Raw genomic sequence first — 19,574 nt, 5'->3', positions numbered from 1 at the left:
ATTATTTCCAATATATTATTTTATTATTAGTATTCTTATTATTCTTATTCTTTTTATTGTTCTTATTATTCTTATTCTTATTATTATTATTATTATTCTTATTATTCATATTCTTATTCTTATTATTCTTATTCTTCTTCTTATTATTATTGTTGTTATTGTTAATTTTTTGGTTTACTATTTATTAATTGATTAGACTTGTAAAAGACAGAATAGTTTGTTAGGTTTGATATCTATTTCACAAACTCGTATTATTTCTATTATTTCCAATATATTATTTTATTATTAGTATTCTTATTATTCTTATTCTTTTTATTGTTCTTATTATTCTTATTATTATTATTATTATTATTATTCATATTCTTATTCTTATTATTCTTATTCTTCTTCTTATTATTATTGTTGTTATTGTTAATTTTTTGGTTTACTATTTATTAATTGATTAGACTTGTAAAAGACAGAATAGTTTGTTAGGTTTGATATCTATTTCACAAACTCGTATTATTTCTATTATTTCCAATATATTATTTTATTATTAGTATTCTTATTATTCTTATTCTTTTTATTGTTCTTATTATTCTTATTCTTATTCTTATTCTTATTATTATTCTTATTATTCATATTCTTATTCTATTATTCTTATTCTTCTTCTTCTTATTGTTGTTATTGTTGTTGTTGTTGTTGTTGAATAAGAAATTTTGGAACCAATCACAAATTGCCACATCATTTACTAAAATAATTATATTTTGGATTAACTAAAAATTGGCATCCCAAATTAAATTTAAACACAAATTAGACAATTCTAATGATGTCACGTGTCTTGATTATGACAATTGAGTTTATTTTGGTTCAATTAAATATTTAGTTAGGCTAAAATTCAATTGAGCCCAAAAATAAGCTTAATTTAGCCTAAAATAAAATATGACCCAAATCCATGTGATTGAGCCCATGGGTATGGTCCATGGACCAGAATAGGCTCAAGTCCATAAAAGTCCACCAAGGAACTCTATAAATAGAGAAGTTCTCTTTATTTGTGGGGGTTGGAAATTTTTGACTCCAGAAGGTCTAGAGAGAATTCTTCCAAGAGATAGAAGCCTCCTCAACTCCGGAAGTCGACCACCCTCGAAGATTGAAGCTCTTGAAGATACAAGCTTTCTTCCAAGACTCCAATTTCAACATCTTCGAAGATTGAAGCTCCTTTGAAGATCCAAGCTTTCTTCCAAATCTCCAACTTCAAGAAAACCTTCAAAGATTGAAGCTCTTTTGAAGATACAAGCTTTCTTCCAAGTCTCCAACTTCAAGAAAACCTTCGAAGATTGAAGCTCTTTTGAAGATACAAGTCTTCTTCTTCTTCTTCTTCTTCCTCCTCGTCCTCTTCTTCTTCAAGAATGATGTTAACTTAATTTATCATGAACTCCGTTAGGAATCAAATAATGAGTTAATATATTGCATATGAAACAATAATTGTATAACTTACGTAGTTTGTTATTCATTAATAGGGCTTCCGAACTTGTAAGAAAGAAGAAGCCTCTGTGGAGGGTAATGAAGATATGGGGGTGGAGATTTAGTAAAAGAAAAAGGTAAGCGTGCTTTATGTTTTGTAACGTAACTTAACTATATTATTTTAGGAATCATGTTAACATGTATTTAGGAATGTTGCTTTGACTATCCTGCAGTGGTAGCCATTGAAAATCTATTTTGTGCGATCCGCTTATACATATGTTTTAGGAATCATGTTGACACGTACTTAGGAACTTGATACTTTGTTGTGTTAACTATTATGCAGTTATGGTAGTCATTGAAAAGCTATTTTGTCCAATCCGCTTAGACATATGTTATAGGAATCATGTTGTTTTGTATTTACTTTAGAGGCGGGGAGCTAAGGGTAAGTTTATGCTAAGTTTCAATTTGATGCAAACTAGAACATTGCTTGATCTGTAAAGATTGAATCGAAACTTACATTTGCAACATTTATATACTATGTTTATGTCTATGCGTATGTACTCGGTGTTTTTTTTTAATCTTTTGCATTCCTTATGGGTCTTTTTATTAAAAACCTTGGCTGTATGAACTTTGGAGGCTTATTTTGAAAAGTTTATTGGTCTGCTTATTAAGAAGGTGATTTTTGTTTGGCATATACTTAATGTTTATGCTTATGCATTTTCCGTAATGAATGTTGGCTAAGGTTCATTTTCTTCAAATTTGCAGATAGTTGAAGAATCCATGGACCATGGTATCGATCAAGTTCTCATTTAATTTATGTGTAAGTTTGATTAAATTAGGTCACACATACATGTAATATTACAGTAAATTTATCTTTTGGATTATTGTAAAATCTTTACCGATAATGTAAGTTATATTTTTTATTGATAAATATCTTTCCAAACATATGTGGGTAATGCTGAAATTTAGTATTATATTCTTTTGAAAGAAGAAATATATGACAGAAAAGTATGTGTTGCGAAAATGAAAAATAACGACACCAAACATGTGTCGACATATAAACCTTTATTAAACAGAAACAGTGTCGTTAAAGCACATTTCTTGACAACAATTTTGTGTAACGAAATATTTACAACGACAATATATTAGTGTCGAGTTATATTGAAAGGTGACACACTTAAAATGTCGTTATAAGAGTATTAATAACAATATATTGGTGTCGAGTGACAGATAACGGTGACACATTTAAATTGTCAATGTAATAGTATTAATGACAATATATTTGTGTTGAGTGACACATTATGATGACACATTTAAAGTGTCAATGTAAATGTATTAATGACAATATATTTGTGTCAAGGTATAGATAAGGGTGACATATTTAAAGCGTCAATATAAGGTTATTAATGACAATAAATTCGTGTCGAGTAATAGATAACGGCGACACGTTTAAAACGTCAATCTAAGAGTATTAATGACAATATATTAGTGTCAAGGTATAGATAACGGTGACACATGATTTCCGTCAATCTAAGGGTATTGATGACAATATATTGGTGTCGAGTTATAGATAACAGTGACATATTTATTGCATCAAGGTAAATGTATTAATAACACAATTTTGGTGTTATCTAAGCATATTTAATGACACGTTTTTCAAAGTATCGTTAAATAGCCTTTCTTGACAGTGGCTTCAATGACGCGAAAATTGTGTCGTTGAATGTTTTACCCCACTGCTCCATCAACTGAAGGAAGGCCAAAATCTCCTAAAGTTTCTCAACCTCCAAAGAGAAAAACTCAACAAGTTAGGAGAAATATCACTACCAAAACAGGCAGAAAGAAAATTCCTGCGAATATTCCATCTGTTCCCTTGATGGAATTTCTTTTCACCACGAGGAAAATGTTCAACACTGAAAGTTCGTGGTGCAGCGGAGAATTGCTGATGAGGTAAATATTTCTGACAAACACCAATCCTGCAAGAGCATCATGGATCTTATCCATAGGGCTGGTTTGGAAAAAACTATCTCGAATGTTGGTCCGTTTTATTCCCAGCTAATTAGAGAATTTTTTGTCAATCTACCTGATGAGTTTAATAATCCAAGTAGCCCTGATTATCAGACGGTTCATATTAGAGGGTTCAAAATTGTGATATCTCCTGTTGTGATTAATGGTTTTCTTGGGAGTACTGTTGATATTGAATGCTCTCCATCGTGTCCTCCTACTGAGGTTCTAGCTACTGTCTTATCTGGTGGGACCTTGTCCACATGGCCTGTAAATGGGATTCCTGCAGCTGCTCTTAGCATCAAATATGTCGTCCTGCACAAGATTGGCATTGCTAATTGGTTCCCTTCCTCTCATGCCTCCAGCATATCTGCTGCTTTAGGTACATTTTTGTATCAAATTTGCAATGACGATAAAGTAGATACGGGTGCATTCATTTACAATCAGCTGGTGAGGCATGTTGGCTCTTTTGGGGTTAAGGTTCCAATTGCTCTTCCGCGGTTTTTCTCCAGTCTACTACTTCATTTAAATGGAGCTGTGCTCACTGCAACTGATTCTCCTGGACCTGAACCTAAAACAATTGCCCTTAGCTACAGACTCTTTCAAGGCAGTCATGTGCTTGACATTGACCATGATGTGCATCCGACTCGTGGCCCACGTATTTTTGACACTACTGACTGGGATGAGTCTGCTGAAGGTTTCTTTGCGGATCGTGAGTTAGCTGCTCGCATTGTTAATTCCTTGACTGCTGAATCTCGAGCATTGACTAACTCGATTGGAGGTTGATGCTCTCATTCGACATTTGAAGTCTTTGGCACCATCTACTAGTCGTCAGCAACCATCTTCTGGTTGATGTCATTACTTTTCCGGTTCAAAGGGAGAGTGGATGTAATGTTGTGGGATGTGGGATGTTTTGTTTTTGTTGGTTTTGGGCATAAATGTTTTTTTTTATGACTTTAGGCTTTATTTTGTGTTAGATGTAGCTTGACAAAATCTTTTGTCTTCTAAATGAAATGTCCTCCATTTCACTAAGAACTCAAGGTTGAAGGTTGCGGTTTATAACATATGATTGGTTGGATGCTGAGTGTTATGACTTGGTATCATCTGTTTGTCTTAACAGATGACTTTGTGGTACTGCTACATGTGTTGAACCAGAAAAGAAATTCCTTTTAGACAAAAGGGTGAGTTTGATGAAGTATTCTTTGTCTAAAAGAATATCTCTTAATTAAATGATTTATTAAAAAGTGAAGATATTCAAATAATATTTGATTCTCCTATACTTTGGGAATATCTCAAATTATCTTTAAGAATATAATAAGTTCCTATTATTTAGGGATCTTAGTTAAGATACAAGTTTTATACATATCTGGATATATATGTATATATATATATGAGGTTTTGAAGACCGGATGGATTTGCGCAGAAAAAGAGAGAAAAGTTTCGTTGCTGATACTCAGAAGTAACTTCCGATTTATCATTAAAGCGGCTGGGACTGTAATGAAAGGTAGCTAAATCTTATGACTTCTAGAGCAACATGACTACCTAAAGTTGAGTTTTGCAGATGAGTAATATACAGAATGAATCTGTGGTTAGTTTGACTCATAGTTGATTCACGCATACGTTCAGGGGGAGTCTGATCATCAGACGCTGTTGACGGGAGTCTTCTTTATTCCAGGGAGAGCCTGGAGTCTGATGTTAATACACATGTCATATAGTTATAGTATTGATAAGTACACATAAGTTATTTTGGTGTTTATGGTGACTATTAATAAAATTACTCATCTGAGCTGTGCGCAGCTCCCCAGATGTAGGCAATATTGGTCGAACTGGGTTATCAAAGTCTCATGTGTTAATCTACTCTGCTGTCTCACTAGTTATTACTAATTTTATTAACTGCAGTCGTAACTGAAGGGTCTTTGATTATAATTTACTGTTTTTCACATTGTAAAGATAAGGGATTGGTTGGATAAATTTGAATCTGGTTGGATAAATTTGAATCTTTAGGGGAAGGGTTACGTAGATAGTATTATGAAATTTTTATATATATATTTTTTTAATTTATATTATAAATCCAAACAAATTTTATATATTTAATTTACCAAATTGTCCTAATTTCGTAAAATAATTTGCTTTAATTTATTTAAATATGACGTTTATTTTCAACCAATCAATTACGTGTGAATAATTTTTTTAAAAATTTATATTCTAAATCTAATACAGAAAGTTTGTATATTTAATTTATTGAATCGTCCTAGTTTTCGTAAAATAATTTACTTTCATTTCTTTAATTACGAGGTTCATTTTCAACCTTTTTAAAGTATCTATGTGCGAATAAAATTTTTTATAATTCATATTCTAAATTCAATACACAAATTTTCTATATTTAATTTACCAAATTGTTCTAGCTTTTGTAAATCAATTTGCTTTAATTTATTTAACTACGACGCTCATTTTCAACAAATTGGTTTTTATGAATGCGACACGCAACCCGTAAATATGTAAATAAGCGCAGATAACAATTGAAAATACGAAGTACCAATGAGGTTGAGATTGATATCAAATTTTAATTACCTTCAATCAATTTTATGTTCGAATTCATATCAATATACTTGTGAAATTAAAATTTTGATATCAATCTCAAAAATACAATACGAGACTGATACCAAAATTTTAATTTCACAAATATATTGATATGAATTCGAACCTAGAGTTGATTGAATGTAATTAAATACCTAATTTAAAAGAAAATAAAAATATAATTATATAATTGTACCAAATTCATAACTTAAAAACGAGTTGTGTTTAAAAAAAAGATTAAAATTAACAAAACTGTAAATATATAAATTACAAATGAGATAAAATGGGAACGATGTTGGAACCCCAATCCTCCCTTTTTATAACCCTTCTACCAAACATGGCCCGAAAAACTATCGCTCCTCGGTTGTCAAAAGAATCTTTCTTTCTATTACTGAAAATCGAGAATAGAAAGAAAACTGCATGCAGATGAAGTTTCTTTCTCAAGTTGCTGCCTTCAGTGTGCCTCTCCCTCTTAGTTTCTTTCTCAAGTTGATTTCAACAACTCCGCCGTGGGGTCTTTGACTTTCTTTCTTTTTTAATCGGTATTCCATTAAACCACTAATGTTTCCGTTATTTCAATGATTAAAAATGTTGGATTTCAAAACATAGAGACGTGGGTTTTTAAGAATGAAAATAGTTTTTTTTCTTCTTAATTTGCATTTAGCAGCCCCGTGTCCTTTCTGAAAAGTGGGTCCCAGTCTGTTTCTTTTTCATTTCTTTCTCCTTACGCATGAACCCCCAGAGAAAACAGAGACGGTGAGCTCGATCGGAACCTCTATGACTTTGCCCATCAACGAATTTTGACTCTTATTTGAGTAGGTAACTTCCTAATTCAATCCTAATTTTCCTGTTATGCCTAAACTAACTTTGCCATCCCTCTGTTGTTCTTCCTTTGTACCTTCACCATTTTCTTTTCTTATTCCACCACCTTCCTCATCATGATCATCGATTACCCAATCTCAGATCAATAGCAGGTTATTGTTTGTATATCTAGAATCAGCTAACGCCCTTGAAATCTTGTTTCCTTGCTTCTACCGTTTGACTTTTTCAGAAGTTACTGTTTGTAGAATTTCATTTCGCGATTGAGTCTTTATCTAGAAGTTAGGGTTTGGAGACTTAAATGTTGTGGTTTTCGGTTGAGTTATTGCCTTTTGTTTATTAATTTACTGCCCTTTTTATTATCATGTTTATATCTTAAATCCAGGAGAACTTAAGTTTCGTACTCAGGTTGGGGCAGTGTAGGGTCAATAATTATTTTTCCTCATTATTCTAAATTTTTTGGTGTAACTTGGGTGTTCACTTTACCATGTAAGACTTACCAAGCAAAGAACCCTACTTTCTTAGGAAGAAAAATCTAAGGTCTTGAGGGGAGATAGGAAACAAAGAATGAGGAAAAATGATCGACTTGAAAATCCTTCAGACTGATTAAGCACCAAAACTCGGACATCCCCTCTACTAAAAGAAGTTTCTTTCCACCACCTCACTCTCTCCAAATACTCATATGATTACTCGAAGGACGAGAAAACAAATGTCACCAAATTTAACCTCTTATACTTTGATAAGTTGTCAACTTGGCGGGACCATGTAATATAAAATGTTTCCCTATTTTCTTGTTTTGCTGAAAATATTTAAAGTCAGCATCCTCTTAATCATTCGTTATATGTAACAAAATAGTTTGACGGCATACAAAGTCTGTGTGTGCATGTCTGCGTGGATTGTGAACTCCTGCTTGCAGCTGCAAGTTAGATAACGAAGTGGAAGAAGTAATTTAGATTCTTGACTATCAATTGTTAGTAGTAGTCTATGTACCATTTATATTGATTTCATGATAGATATGTCAATAAAGTATGATTTGGTGCAGTTTTCAGCTGTCATTGTGCTGCAAGGAGTCCCATAGTCAAGTTCCATCTTGCCGGCATTTATTTAGCTTTAGCAATGGTTCTTGTTGGGTCTTTGCAACTGTCCTATCATCTGGGACCGTGGAGAAATTATTTGCATGAAGAAAATCTGAAGGTACAGAAACTTTCTCCCCTGCCATCAGACAATATGAAAGTCTCAGGTAAATATATGTGTTTCAATGTCTCTGTCTGTTCTTATACAAAAACTTAATTGTTCTTTACAGTTTACATCCCAGAGCTATGGCATCCGGCTTCTGAATGTAGCCAGTTCATCATCTCTTTTGGTAAGTTCTTTAAACACTTTGGTTAATTTTAAAATCAAAACATAAAAACTTATTGTTCTTGGAGATCATCAAGAATGTCTCCTTTATATCAGCATGGGTTCGATGCTTTCAATGTATATTTGGTGTGTTGATTGCATGTGGAAATTCGTGCTTTTAAGCGTAAATATTTGAGAATATTTCTTATTGCAGTTTCAGAAGGACACTTGGAGCACTCATTTATTTAGCATGAAATACCCACCTAATTACACTGTGCCTTCCAGATACAATGTATTCAGGTGCCAGTCATCATTGATGACAAACCAACCACTGGATCTTCCTGGGATGAAGGCTTCTATAGTGACATTGACGAGGTTAGTTTTGTCTGGGTTCGTGTATCAATATTCTGTGCCTAATTTTTTTCCGAAGGTTCTGACTTATGTAAGATTGTTCTCACTGTCATAGGTAGAAATAAACATCTTATTTTTATCCCTGTTTACACACTCATCCCCCATTAACATCAAAGACATTGCGATAAAAAATCACCCCATCTGGTTGTAGTTTAGATAAGTTTAGTACTTTGCCCCCAAATATTGGTTCCCATTTCACTTGGCCTAGTTATGAAACACTTATTTTGGTTTTTGGTTATGATATATAGGAAAAATTTCAATAGAACTTTAGATGGATACATCAGTGCTTACATGGGTGATGTTGGATAATATATTGCAATTTACATCTAATCATTTGAGACAAGTTGAACTAAGGACAATATTAGAGCTTTGAGAAAACAATAAAATTAGGGATTTTGGATCACTAGCATTTTCTCAAAATACTTGATTGAGTCTTTACCATCTGAGAAAATATTCTTTACATTGTCCCAGAAAAGACAACTATCCATCATCAACGTCCTTCCTCTGAAGAATACCTACGCTATCTCCAGAAAATTATTGTTCCTTCAGCCTTCAGGCTTTATATAACTGTATTTTATTCATATTTGTGACTGTTTGGTTGTTTATCTCACATCTCTACTCTCACACTAAAAGTATTTTAATTGTGTATCTAGTGGTTTTTATGGGGCTAGCAGTTTTACGCTCGTGTATGAGAGAGGAACTGTAGAAGTATTTTAATTGTGTACCTAGTGGTTTTTATGGGCATGCAAATTTTCAAATCTACATTTAAGAGTTATTAGGATGCAACCCCATTATGGTGGGGTCAATTGGAGCATTATTTTAGGACCCTGAGCTAGGACTATATTTTCCTTCTAGAGGCAAGTTTTAGTACACAGTAACACAGATAGTGAATTGACCACACTAATAATGTTGCAAAATAAGCAATTAGCAGTCTTCTTATCTGTGTTTAAACATTGCAGCTTAGTTAATGGCGTGGACACTTACATGGTGAAATTAAAAGTTCTGTGCTTATATCATGAAAACACAAGTAGAAAGTGGCCACTAATTTTGGGAGAAAGTTAACAGTTTAACCTCATATTTTTCTACCGATTAAATTAAGCTTGAGAACTTCGTTTTTTCATGGTGTCACCATGATTGTAATGGTACATTCAGTACAACTGTCCTAGGGATGCTCATTGACGAATTACCTCTTCTTTTTTTTTTCTTTTTTCTTCTTTTGCTAATATAAGCTAAGTATACAATTTTTTTTTTGCCTATGTGCCGTTTTCAATTTGTTGCTTCATTCTTTTGAAAAAATTTGATACTTTACGTATGGTTTAAATCCTATTTTGGTCCCTAAACTTTGTATCTTGTTCTATTTTGGTCCCTAAACTTTTAAAAATGTCTGTTTTAGTCCCTTAATTTTTAAAATAGCATATTTTGGTCCCTATCGTTGGGATTTTGTTAACTCTTTAACAAAATGATGAGATGGCTTTTATATATGGATGCCTAAGGCTACCCAATAAGATGGTCTCTCTTAAAAATTTAGAATTTTAATTTCTAATTAGAGGTCAGATGGTAAATTGGTGTTTTATTTATGAACTCGAAAAGTCACTTTTGACTTCAAAATTTTGATTGTTATCATTTTGCCACATTGACATTCTACTCACTTTCAACTCATGTCTCAAGTTTTGGATATTTTGTGATTCCTTTTCTTTTTTTGGAGGGGGTGGGGGTGGATTCATTGTGGGAATGTTTATTTGTAATTTCGTAGAGTTTATTTTATACATAAGTTGTACTTGTTTTAATTTTTTTAGTTTATTTTATTTTTACCTTGCCATAGATGTTAACACCAATATGTCAATTCTATTTTATTTATTTATTCTACTCAATGTTCTTCTCATATGCTTAAGATTCCAATTTGGAAAAAAAAAGTAGTATAGGGTGGGGGAGGAGAGGATGTGAAAGATTTGAGTTTTGGAGAAAAAAAGAACAAAATTTAGTTTTTGGGTTTATTTGATAAATATGTTAATTATATTTCGTCTTGGCATAAAAGATTTCTAGAATAAATTAGCAAGATTTGTGGGTTATTTCTCAATTTAAGTAATATGATGAATCTAGAGCCTAATCATCCAAATGTAGAAGTCACATCATCATTCCATTAAAGAGTTAACGGAGTCTTAATGGCAAGGACCAAAGTAAGCTTTTTTTACAAATTCAATTTGGAAGTCACATCATCATTCCATGAAAGAGTTAACGGAGTCTTAATGGCAAGGACCAAAGTAAGCTTTTTTTACAAATTCAGGGGCTAAAACATATGTTTTTAAAAGTTCAGTGACTAAAACAGAACAAGACACCAAGTTTAGGGACCAAAGTATGATTTAAACCCTTTACATATTAAACTTTTTCACTGAGTTATTTCTTGATTGTAGTACACGCTAAAAAATGGTTCAAGTAAATTATTATGGATTGTGTGTGTTACGTGAAATGGCTAACTTTTTTCTTTTTGCATATGAGGGAGTTCAATCAATAAAATTAAAGCATAGGATGGTTCCATTTCAACTCAGTTAATTAAGTATATTCTGATGTTAGAATATGACTTCATTTATAGGTTTTAAGGTTTAGTGATACGGTAAAGACTGGGCCGAAGAACCTTATTGTATGGAGGATGAAACTAAAATTTTTGGAAGGCTAGGGACAAAATTGAAAACTGACAAGCATATAAAGCCATCAAGATGTATATTTAGTTTAATCTTTATTGAGATGTTCTGTGGCCTGTCTTTTGGACTCTTGAAATTAATATGCCTTCTTCATCTTTTCGAGTAATTAATGATATTTTCATTGTGGCAAAATATCCATGTGTGATGTGTCTATTAAATCATTCATATAGTTTCTTCATGAGCTTGAAGATTGAAATTGATTGTATTTGAGCTCTGCTGGTTTTTCACATTTGATCATATAACGCAGGTTTTGTAATGTATTAGGTGGTTGTCCTCCTTCAGTGATTAAGTTAGTTCCCCCAGTTTGTATTATAATATTTGCTGTATGGGGTCTTGGACCATTTTTGCGTCATACAAGAAGCCTATTCCATGTATGTTGACTTAACTTTTGTTTCTCTTTGTCAGATCACCATTTTTTGTTCTTTCTTCTCTTTAATTGTTCTACTGTTTTCATATTGTTCTATAATTTTCCTGCAGAATGATAGTAACTGGAAGAAAAGTCGGACGTATAATGTCATGACCTTGTATCTTCAACCATTATTGCTATGGACTGGAGCCACACTTATTTGCAGGTCCTTGAGATATAGTTTTTTTATATGCTGAGACTTGAACTGATCTTTTCAGTCGCAATTTCAAAGATATTTTTCATATTCATTTTGTTTGGTATTCGTGATTTTGCTTTTGCAGAGCTTTAGATCCTGTAGTTTTACGTACAGAGTCCAGCCAAGTTGTGAAGCAACGAGTGTTGAATTTTGTTAGGTCATTGTCCACTGTGCTGGCCTCTGCATATTGTTTATCTAGGTGAGCATATGAGATCTTGTCGTTTGAAATGCTCAATGAGTTTACCTGTATAAAGAAGAAATCTACCATCACTATCACCATGATAATTTAGCTTGCAATGATGCGTTACCCTTGCACAGGCTTTTTGCTTATATATATTAAAATATTTTAAAATTTAATTTTATTAACCTTGCTCTCTTGGTCTCCTCTTTTTTCTTTTCGCTCCTGCCTGTGTAGCATGATTCAACAAGCACAGAAATTCTTCTCAGAGAATACTGAATCCAGTGACGCCAGAAATGTATGTACAGTGACATCATATTTTTACTCTAAGCTTGATAGATATCATGTAGTTAGGTTTCTGATGGTTGGTGAACATTTTGTTGCGACAAACCGGCTGTCTTTTGTTGTAAGCTCTGTGTTGTATGGTATGTGAGATTATACTTGAAGGCACCTTTTGAATACCATTTTCACGTTCTTGTATGATGCAAGTTAGCACAACCTATTGAACCTATTGCTTATACATGGCTATATCGGTTACTTTCACTTTGAAGACAATTTGAGTGGCATCCAATATCTTGTTTATGCCAGTATCAGAAAGTAATCGCTCAAACAGGTTTTCATTTATGAAGTTACTAACTTCAAGTACACACAATCATATGGAGCTATCTGTTTCAGTTAAATAGTGCATTGATATCATATGATATGGGTTTCTGTATCCTTGAGACGTGGTTCTCACTGAAACTTTTGTTTAATGGTTTATTTAAAACCGTGGAAGTGTGATATAAGTTTGTCTATGGGCAGATGGGCTTTCAATTTGCTTGGAAAGCTGTATACTCCGCAGTATGGGTTGCTGCTATCTCATTGTTCATGGAGCTATTGGGCTTTTCAACCCAAAAATTGCTTACAGCTGGAGGTCTTGGGACCGTATTGTTGACATTAGCTGGCCGTGAGGTACTTTTGATTGGTCGTGTGGTTTGTATTAGCTGTTTCTTTGGTGTTATTCTAAACTAATTTTAGATTTTCTCACTGAACTTAGATTTTCACCAACTTTCTTTCAAGTGTGATGATTCATGCAACTCGTCCTTTTGTTGTTAACGAGTGGATCCAAACAAAGATTGAGGGCTACGAAGTTTCTGGTACTGTTGAGGTTTGTATGTTCCTGTTGAACATGTACCATAAGCTGTTGATGTCAAAAAAAGTAATTAGCCACAATCTAGTATTTCAATGTACACTAATGTCTTAATTTAGAAGTTTCGAACTTTTAATGTATTGTTAGAAACAGTAACATGTTGTATATGAACAAACACATGAGGCATTTATTTCCATTTCAATCAACTGCAGCACGTAGGGTGGTGGTCGCCAACAATCATTAGAGGTGAAGATCGTGAAGCAGTTCACATACCAAACCATCAATTTACCATGAATGTCGTTAGAAATCTCAGTCAAAAAACTCACTGGCGGATTAAAACCCACCTTGCCATCAGCCATTTGGACGTCAATAAAATCAACGTGAGAATATTTTGTTTTGATTTTCTTGGTATGAATGTATGTATTCATGCTATATAGGCACATATTTTATGCTGATTGTATTCTTATCTCTCCACAGAACATTGTCGCAGACATGCGTAAAGTCTTGGCAAAGAACCCTCAAGTTGAACAACAGAGATTGCATAGAAGAGTATTTTTGGAAAACGTGGATTCTGAAAATCAGGCACTTTTGGTCGGTATTAGACATTTTGGCTTAAATATTATGTTTCTCTTTGAAGTTTTCAATTCTGTCCTCAAACGTTTAAATAATTTAAATAAACTCCTGCTTAGGAAAGCATATTTAAATGGAGTGATTTTGGTAATGGAAAAGTGACTTTGGCAAACATGCCGGTGAAATGTTGCAAATTTAGCATATTCATTTGATGAAATTTTCCAACTTGAATAAGAACCAAGTGAATAGTTTGTATTGTTGAGTTGGTTGATGCATCTTTAAGTGTGCTCGCTTTACCTGATATGGTGGAATGGCAATATTTGGAAGGGCAGTTTTAAAATTAAAGTTCTCTTGGATTTGGCCCCATTATAGACCTAAGATCTCTACTTATCCTGAATTTATTAGATTGGGGAGTTAATCAATTGAGTTAATCTTCAGAACATTATAATTATAGGATCTGTAATTGTTGTCGGGACAAACTGATAGTTTATGCACCCTTTCATCGTAAATCCTTGTTCGTTTTATATTAAGTTGTAGGGAGGTCTGTCTCATGTTTCCTAATTGATTTATGTCCTATTTTTGCTAGATTTTGATATCTTGTTTTGTCAAGACTTCACATTTTGAAGAATACCTATGTGTAAAGGTAAATTGATTTTTCTGCTTTATTATTTTTATTATTTTCACTTTTTTGTTTTTAAAACTTTTCTTTATACTTGTCATTCTCTCAACTATCTACTGGCAATTTCAGAAATTGCATTGATTCATTTTGTTGGTCTGGAGATTGTCTGAATACATTTGACTTCTGAGCCTTTCTTTTCTTTTGAATAACTTGTTATCTGATGAATCAGGAAGCTATAATTTTGGATCTTCTTAGAGTCATTAGGCACCACGGGGCTCGACTTGCCACGCCAATCCGCACAATGCAGAAGATGCATAGTGATTCAGACTTGGAAAGTGTTCCATTTTCTGATTCAATATTTGGCCACCGTGGTGCAACTTTGAATCGCCGCATGCTAATGATTGAGCCTCCTTATAAAGTTCATGGAGAAGATAGAAAACAAAGCCATAGCAGGACATCACGCACAACTGGAGAACAAAATGGTAAGCCCATTGCACGGTCATCGGGTGACAGCAAAGCAGCTAAAGAGACAATGTCATCTGATAGAAAGACAGAAGTAAAGACTGGAGGAGACGCTGATACAAAAAAGCATTCCAAAGTTTCAATGTCAGTCTCTGAAGACAAATCAAGCAATGAACTGAAACATAAACCATCATCAAAGTCTGCTGCAAGTACCTCTGATATGCCAACTTCTGATGCCAAACCAACTAAATCAGATGCTGATAATTCATTGGAAGATTCCAGTCCCAAGCAATCCGAAGACAGCTTTGGAAGTAACATGCAGAACTTCAAGCCTTCCCTTCCTGCTGTTTCCTCTCCGGAAGATGTTAAGAAACCTGGAGGAACTACTTCAGCAGCAGCTTCACAGCAAAGAATCGTAGGTGAGCAGACAACAGTTCCAAATCCATCAACAAAGAAGCCTGGCGTGGAAGAGAATATAATTCTTGGTGTTGCTTTGGATGGCCCTAAGAGAACACTTCCTATTGAGGACAATTTACCTACTGCCGCATCAGGAGCAAAAGATTTGGCTGTATTCAATGGAGCAACAATGGCAGATAAGAATACGAAATGTCAGTCTCCTTCATCTCCTACCACATCTTCTAGTGAACAGTGAGACTAGTTTGATGCAGGGGATCGAGATAAGTAAACAACTTTTTTGACAGAGAAGTTTGCATTGAGGCCCTTTGAAGCTGCCTTTTTTTCAGTGCTGCAACAAAGTATTCTCACCTGACTACAGTTTGTTTGCAACGGAATTAGTGTAGGGCATGAATGTACATTGGTGTTGTTTTAACTCTTGTTTCACTGAATTCTGAAACAACAAGCTGATTACTTTCGGGAGAAGCGGCCATTGATGACAACACTTCATTTTAAAGAAGTTTCTGTTGCAGTTTCTTGATATAGAGCTTACGCTTTGTACATAAAACCTGTATCTTGTGAACTATAAATTATGTGTACTAACAAAGGATATGCTGCATTGAATCAAATGCCTTTTGTTGAAGGATCTGAATTCTGTTCAAGAGAATACCGGGAATTGCGCATATAATGAACAAAATGGCTTAGTTTGTAGTGATTTGTTACACCATTTTATGCAAAATCAAAGCTGATGGGATTGCAGTAACGTAATCCGAGTCTGAAAAATTTTGCGTTTTTTTCTTTTGGAATATTTTATTTATTTATTTATTTATTTTTTGGGTGTAAGTGGTAAGATGGGATGATCCGAAGTACCAACTTTTTCTTATTCATTATTAGATATTAAATGGTCTTTAATTAATGCATTTTTTTTCTTTTAATATCTACTCGATGTGGTGGCTACGTTGAGATTACATGGGTTATTAGCAAACTTTTTGTTTTGAATCTGAAGATGTTTAGGTCCAATCTCAAGGTAGTTTGTTTTTTATTTGAATTTTATGTTTTTTTTTTTTTTCATTTCACGGGGGTATGTTTGTACATGTAAATTGATTCATATTTTTGTAAAAGAAAAGTATGTTTATAATTGGAGCCATTTGTTGAATTGTTATTTCAAAATGGACACTCTAAAATGGGCGGTTGGTCCAATTTGTGTTCCCATTTCCCATATTTTAAATCGGGATGTTATTAGAGAAGAGAGAGAGAGAAAGGGAGAAGCATTTAAGAATAATGAAGAAGAAGGAAGGTGGTTGGGAAGCTCAACTAAATGCTCCTACATTTGGTGCAGTTGAGCTGTCTAACTGTTTTATAATTATTGGGAAATTACACCAACATTATTAAGGATCTCTCAAACTTTAATTTCAACCAAAATGGGTTGCCCAACAAAATAACATAACTAACTATAATACACAATGGATTTTAATTATTTGAAAATCACATTTCTAAAATCAAATATTCAGGGTCAACTTTAATTATATGAAGTCCACAATTGTGACATTGGTAGACAAGTATGTTAATTTCTATCATTCATAGAATTCAAGATTTTAAAATATTTTAGTATCTTTAAAAATGCCCCGATCTATAATTTAAAATTTTGCTATATATTTTTAAAAATATTTTAAAATCGTTTATAGTAATTTAACGAAAAAAATAAAATTTCATTATTGTTTTTTTTTCTATATATATAATTTTTGGGGAGAGTGTTGTGTTGAAGTGGCGCTGATGTTTTCGCCTTCCCCATTTTGTTCATATAAAGCTTCGCCAGATCCTGAATCTTCTTCTCATTTCTCCATCAATGGCAGGATTTTTGTCAACTCTTAGGCGTCTCTACCTCACCATTTACAATTGGACTCTCTTCTTCGGATGGTACCTTCTCAATCACTTCTCTTTCGATCTATCTTCCACTCACTTCTCTCAAACTCTTACTCCCTCTTTCAGGGTTCAAGTCTTCTATTTCTGTATCAAGCAATTGAAGGAATCTGGTCACCAACAGGTCTACAATGCCGTTGAACGCCCTCTTCAGTTTTCCCAAACCGCCGCTGTTTTAGAGGTATGCCCATATCGTTTCTGGGTTCATTTTTTCGACTAGTTTATGAGCTGGTTATCGTTTTACTGCTTAATATGAACTCCTTTGTAATTACTTCTCTTATTTCCTACTTCACAGATTCTCCATGGCCTCGTTGGTGAGCAGTTTTCTGTTCGTTCACAAATTTTGGTGAAAAGATTTTATTGCCCTGTTTTTTACCTTTAAGAACCAAGTTGAATTGGGGTTTTGGTTTTGGTTTAATTAGGTCTTGTGAGATCCCCTGTAACAGCAACATTACCACAGATTGGTTCAAGATTGTATGTGACTTGGGGCATCTTATGGAGTTTCCCCGAGGTTGATTCCCTTTCGTTTTTCCCCCATTTCAATTTATCATAAAATAGTGTTTTATATTTGTAATTTGAATTGATACCAAACTGATTAGTGATTGCTTTTGGTAGGTGAGAAATCATATACTCGTTACCTCCTTGGTTGTCAGCTGGTCCATCACAGAGGCAAGTAGCCAAGACCCCATAGCTTGTTTGATTCCAAACTTGATCTATTCACCTTTTATTTTAGTACTTAATGGGCTCTTGTAACTTTGAGCACTAGTCTATTTTTATTATAACAATGAAAAATGTTCGTTGTTTCCTTTCATAAAAACAAGAGATCTGTCCAAGATCTTTTTGAGAAAATCTTTGCATATCATCTTTATGCATTTAAATGGTGGATGATTTGTGATATCTTTTCATCTTTTAGGTGTTTTACTCATTGTTAGCTTGTTTTTAATTGTTAAATGTGCCATTCAATTCTTTGTCATAAAGTTTTATTAGATCTGGTCATTTACTTATTCAACTTAGTAGATTCAGATTGAGTTTGACATGATTTGTAGGATAGTACAAACTGCTTTTCTTGAAGTACTTATAGAAAGAGTGCAACTCTAAGGGCACAAGTCTCCATATATATCTCAAAGTCAATCAAGCCATATAGTTTTCAAGATGTACCATGGAGGAACATTAGCGGAGTAGTGACTTTAACTTCACTTGATAGTTGTCATTTATATTTCTGTCTTTCCCTCCAAAAGTCGAATGGTTCAGTTAAAAGGAGAAGATGCTCTGCTTGCAGATTATCCGCTATGCATTTTATGGCATGAAGGAGACGTTTGGTTTTGCACCGTCGTTGCTTCTATGGCTAAGGTACCGACTCCCATTTACGCAGCAAAAGAGGTATAATTTGTGATGTTATCTGCACCAGTGATATTGAAATGTTTTTCATTCATGTGGTGTAGGTATAGCACATTCCTATTGTTGTATGTAACTGGTATCAGTAGTGAAGTTGGTCTGATCTATCTGGCTCTTCCTTACATGAAGGTAGGAAATCCAATTTTATGTTATGCAAACATGAAATGATAACATAATTCACTAATAACTGAACCCACATATAGCGATAAGGCACAGCTTCTTTAAGAAGATTGTTATTGTCATCATCTCAATAGCAGAAAATGATTGTATTCAGTTGCTTTCAGGAATCTGGGAAGTATTCATATAGGATGCCAAACAAATGGAACTTCTCGTTCGATTACTTCTATGCAGCGATACTTGTCCTTGCAATCTATGCACCAGGTTCGAGTAGTTCCGAGTTCTGGTTCTCTTGCTTCTGTTTGTTTTATTTGCGTCCTTTGGTTTAACTCTTCAAAAATTGTGGTGCAGGAAGTCCTCATATGTATAGCTACATGCTTGTTCAGAGATCAAAAGCTCTCTCAAAATCCAAAAAAGAGTAGAAAGAACCAAGGCTAATGTTATCCTATTCACTTTTTCTCAATTCAGTGTACTTTTAGAATATTTATCTCTGATTTTTATTTTTTTATTTTCATAATCTTTTTCAGGACTTTTGCTCAGTAGTTTAGTTAATAGTTGCAACCAACTAGGATTTTTCAAAAATTAAAATTAAGATTAACTAACTCTCGGTAAAGAAGTCATAAAGTATCATACTTTTCTTAGTTTCAAATATAGCAAAATGAATTAAAATATTTACAAAATATAACACAATTTTATAAATCGCCGGAAGTTTAATTGAATTATATTTTATAAATATTTTCAACATTTTTGTCATTTATAATAACTCGTCTTCCTATGTCATACGTTTAAGATATTTAGAGTTATAAGATTATCCAATGGGCGGACTAATACAAACAAATAGTGAAACAAAAGGTGTTGCTGACCCATGACATTAATATGACTGCTTCAAAATGAAAATCTT

General features: G+C 33.5%; 2 protein-coding genes across 9 annotated transcripts; both read left to right on the top strand.

Moving 5' to 3' along the window:
* Positions 1–6,388: 6,388 nt before the first annotated feature.
* On the top strand, positions 6,389–15,889 carry LOC103493276 (mechanosensitive ion channel protein 2, chloroplastic-like). Of its 8 annotated transcripts, none has more exons than XM_051085716.1 (15): positions 6,389–6,563; positions 6,764–6,840; positions 7,883–8,034; positions 8,144–8,203; positions 8,393–8,553; positions 11,536–11,659; positions 11,766–11,860; positions 11,976–12,089; positions 12,306–12,366; positions 12,870–13,019; positions 13,105–13,215; positions 13,410–13,577; positions 13,675–13,788; positions 14,354–14,410; positions 14,616–15,889. In XM_051085716.1, the coding sequence occupies exons 3-15, from the start codon at positions 7,957–7,959 to the stop codon at positions 15,498–15,500; spliced, it is 2,178 nt and encodes a 725-aa protein (XP_050941673.1). In that variant the 5' UTR covers positions 6,389–6,563; positions 6,764–6,840; positions 7,883–7,956; the 3' UTR covers positions 15,501–15,889. The 8 variants fall into 8 exon arrangements, with proteins under 8 accessions (XP_050941673.1, XP_050941672.1, XP_050941675.1 ...); XM_051085715.1 differs by having other exon boundaries at positions 6,689–6,836; XM_051085718.1 differs by lacking the exon at positions 6,764–6,840.
* Positions 15,890–16,990: 1,101 nt separating this feature from the next.
* LOC103493277 (very-long-chain (3R)-3-hydroxyacyl-CoA dehydratase PASTICCINO 2A) lies at positions 16,991–19,199 on the top strand. Its single transcript, XM_008453957.3, has 9 exons — positions 16,991–17,158; positions 17,231–17,342; positions 17,457–17,475; positions 17,584–17,672; positions 17,777–17,830; positions 18,441–18,511; positions 18,604–18,685; positions 18,841–18,937; positions 19,025–19,199. The coding sequence occupies exons 1-9, from the start codon at positions 17,088–17,090 to the stop codon at positions 19,093–19,095; spliced, it is 666 nt and encodes a 221-aa protein (XP_008452179.1). The 5' UTR covers positions 16,991–17,087; the 3' UTR covers positions 19,096–19,199.
* The last annotated feature ends 375 nt before the right edge of the window (positions 19,200–19,574 follow it).

This window comes from Cucumis melo, chromosome 6 (assembly GCF_025177605.1).
Source record: "Cucumis melo cultivar AY chromosome 6, USDA_Cmelo_AY_1.0, whole genome shotgun sequence".
Classification (NCBI taxonomy): Eukaryota; Viridiplantae; Streptophyta; class Magnoliopsida; order Cucurbitales; family Cucurbitaceae; genus Cucumis; species Cucumis melo.
Note: the sequence above shows the minus strand (reverse complement) of the source record. Positions and strands in the feature narration are given on the sequence as shown.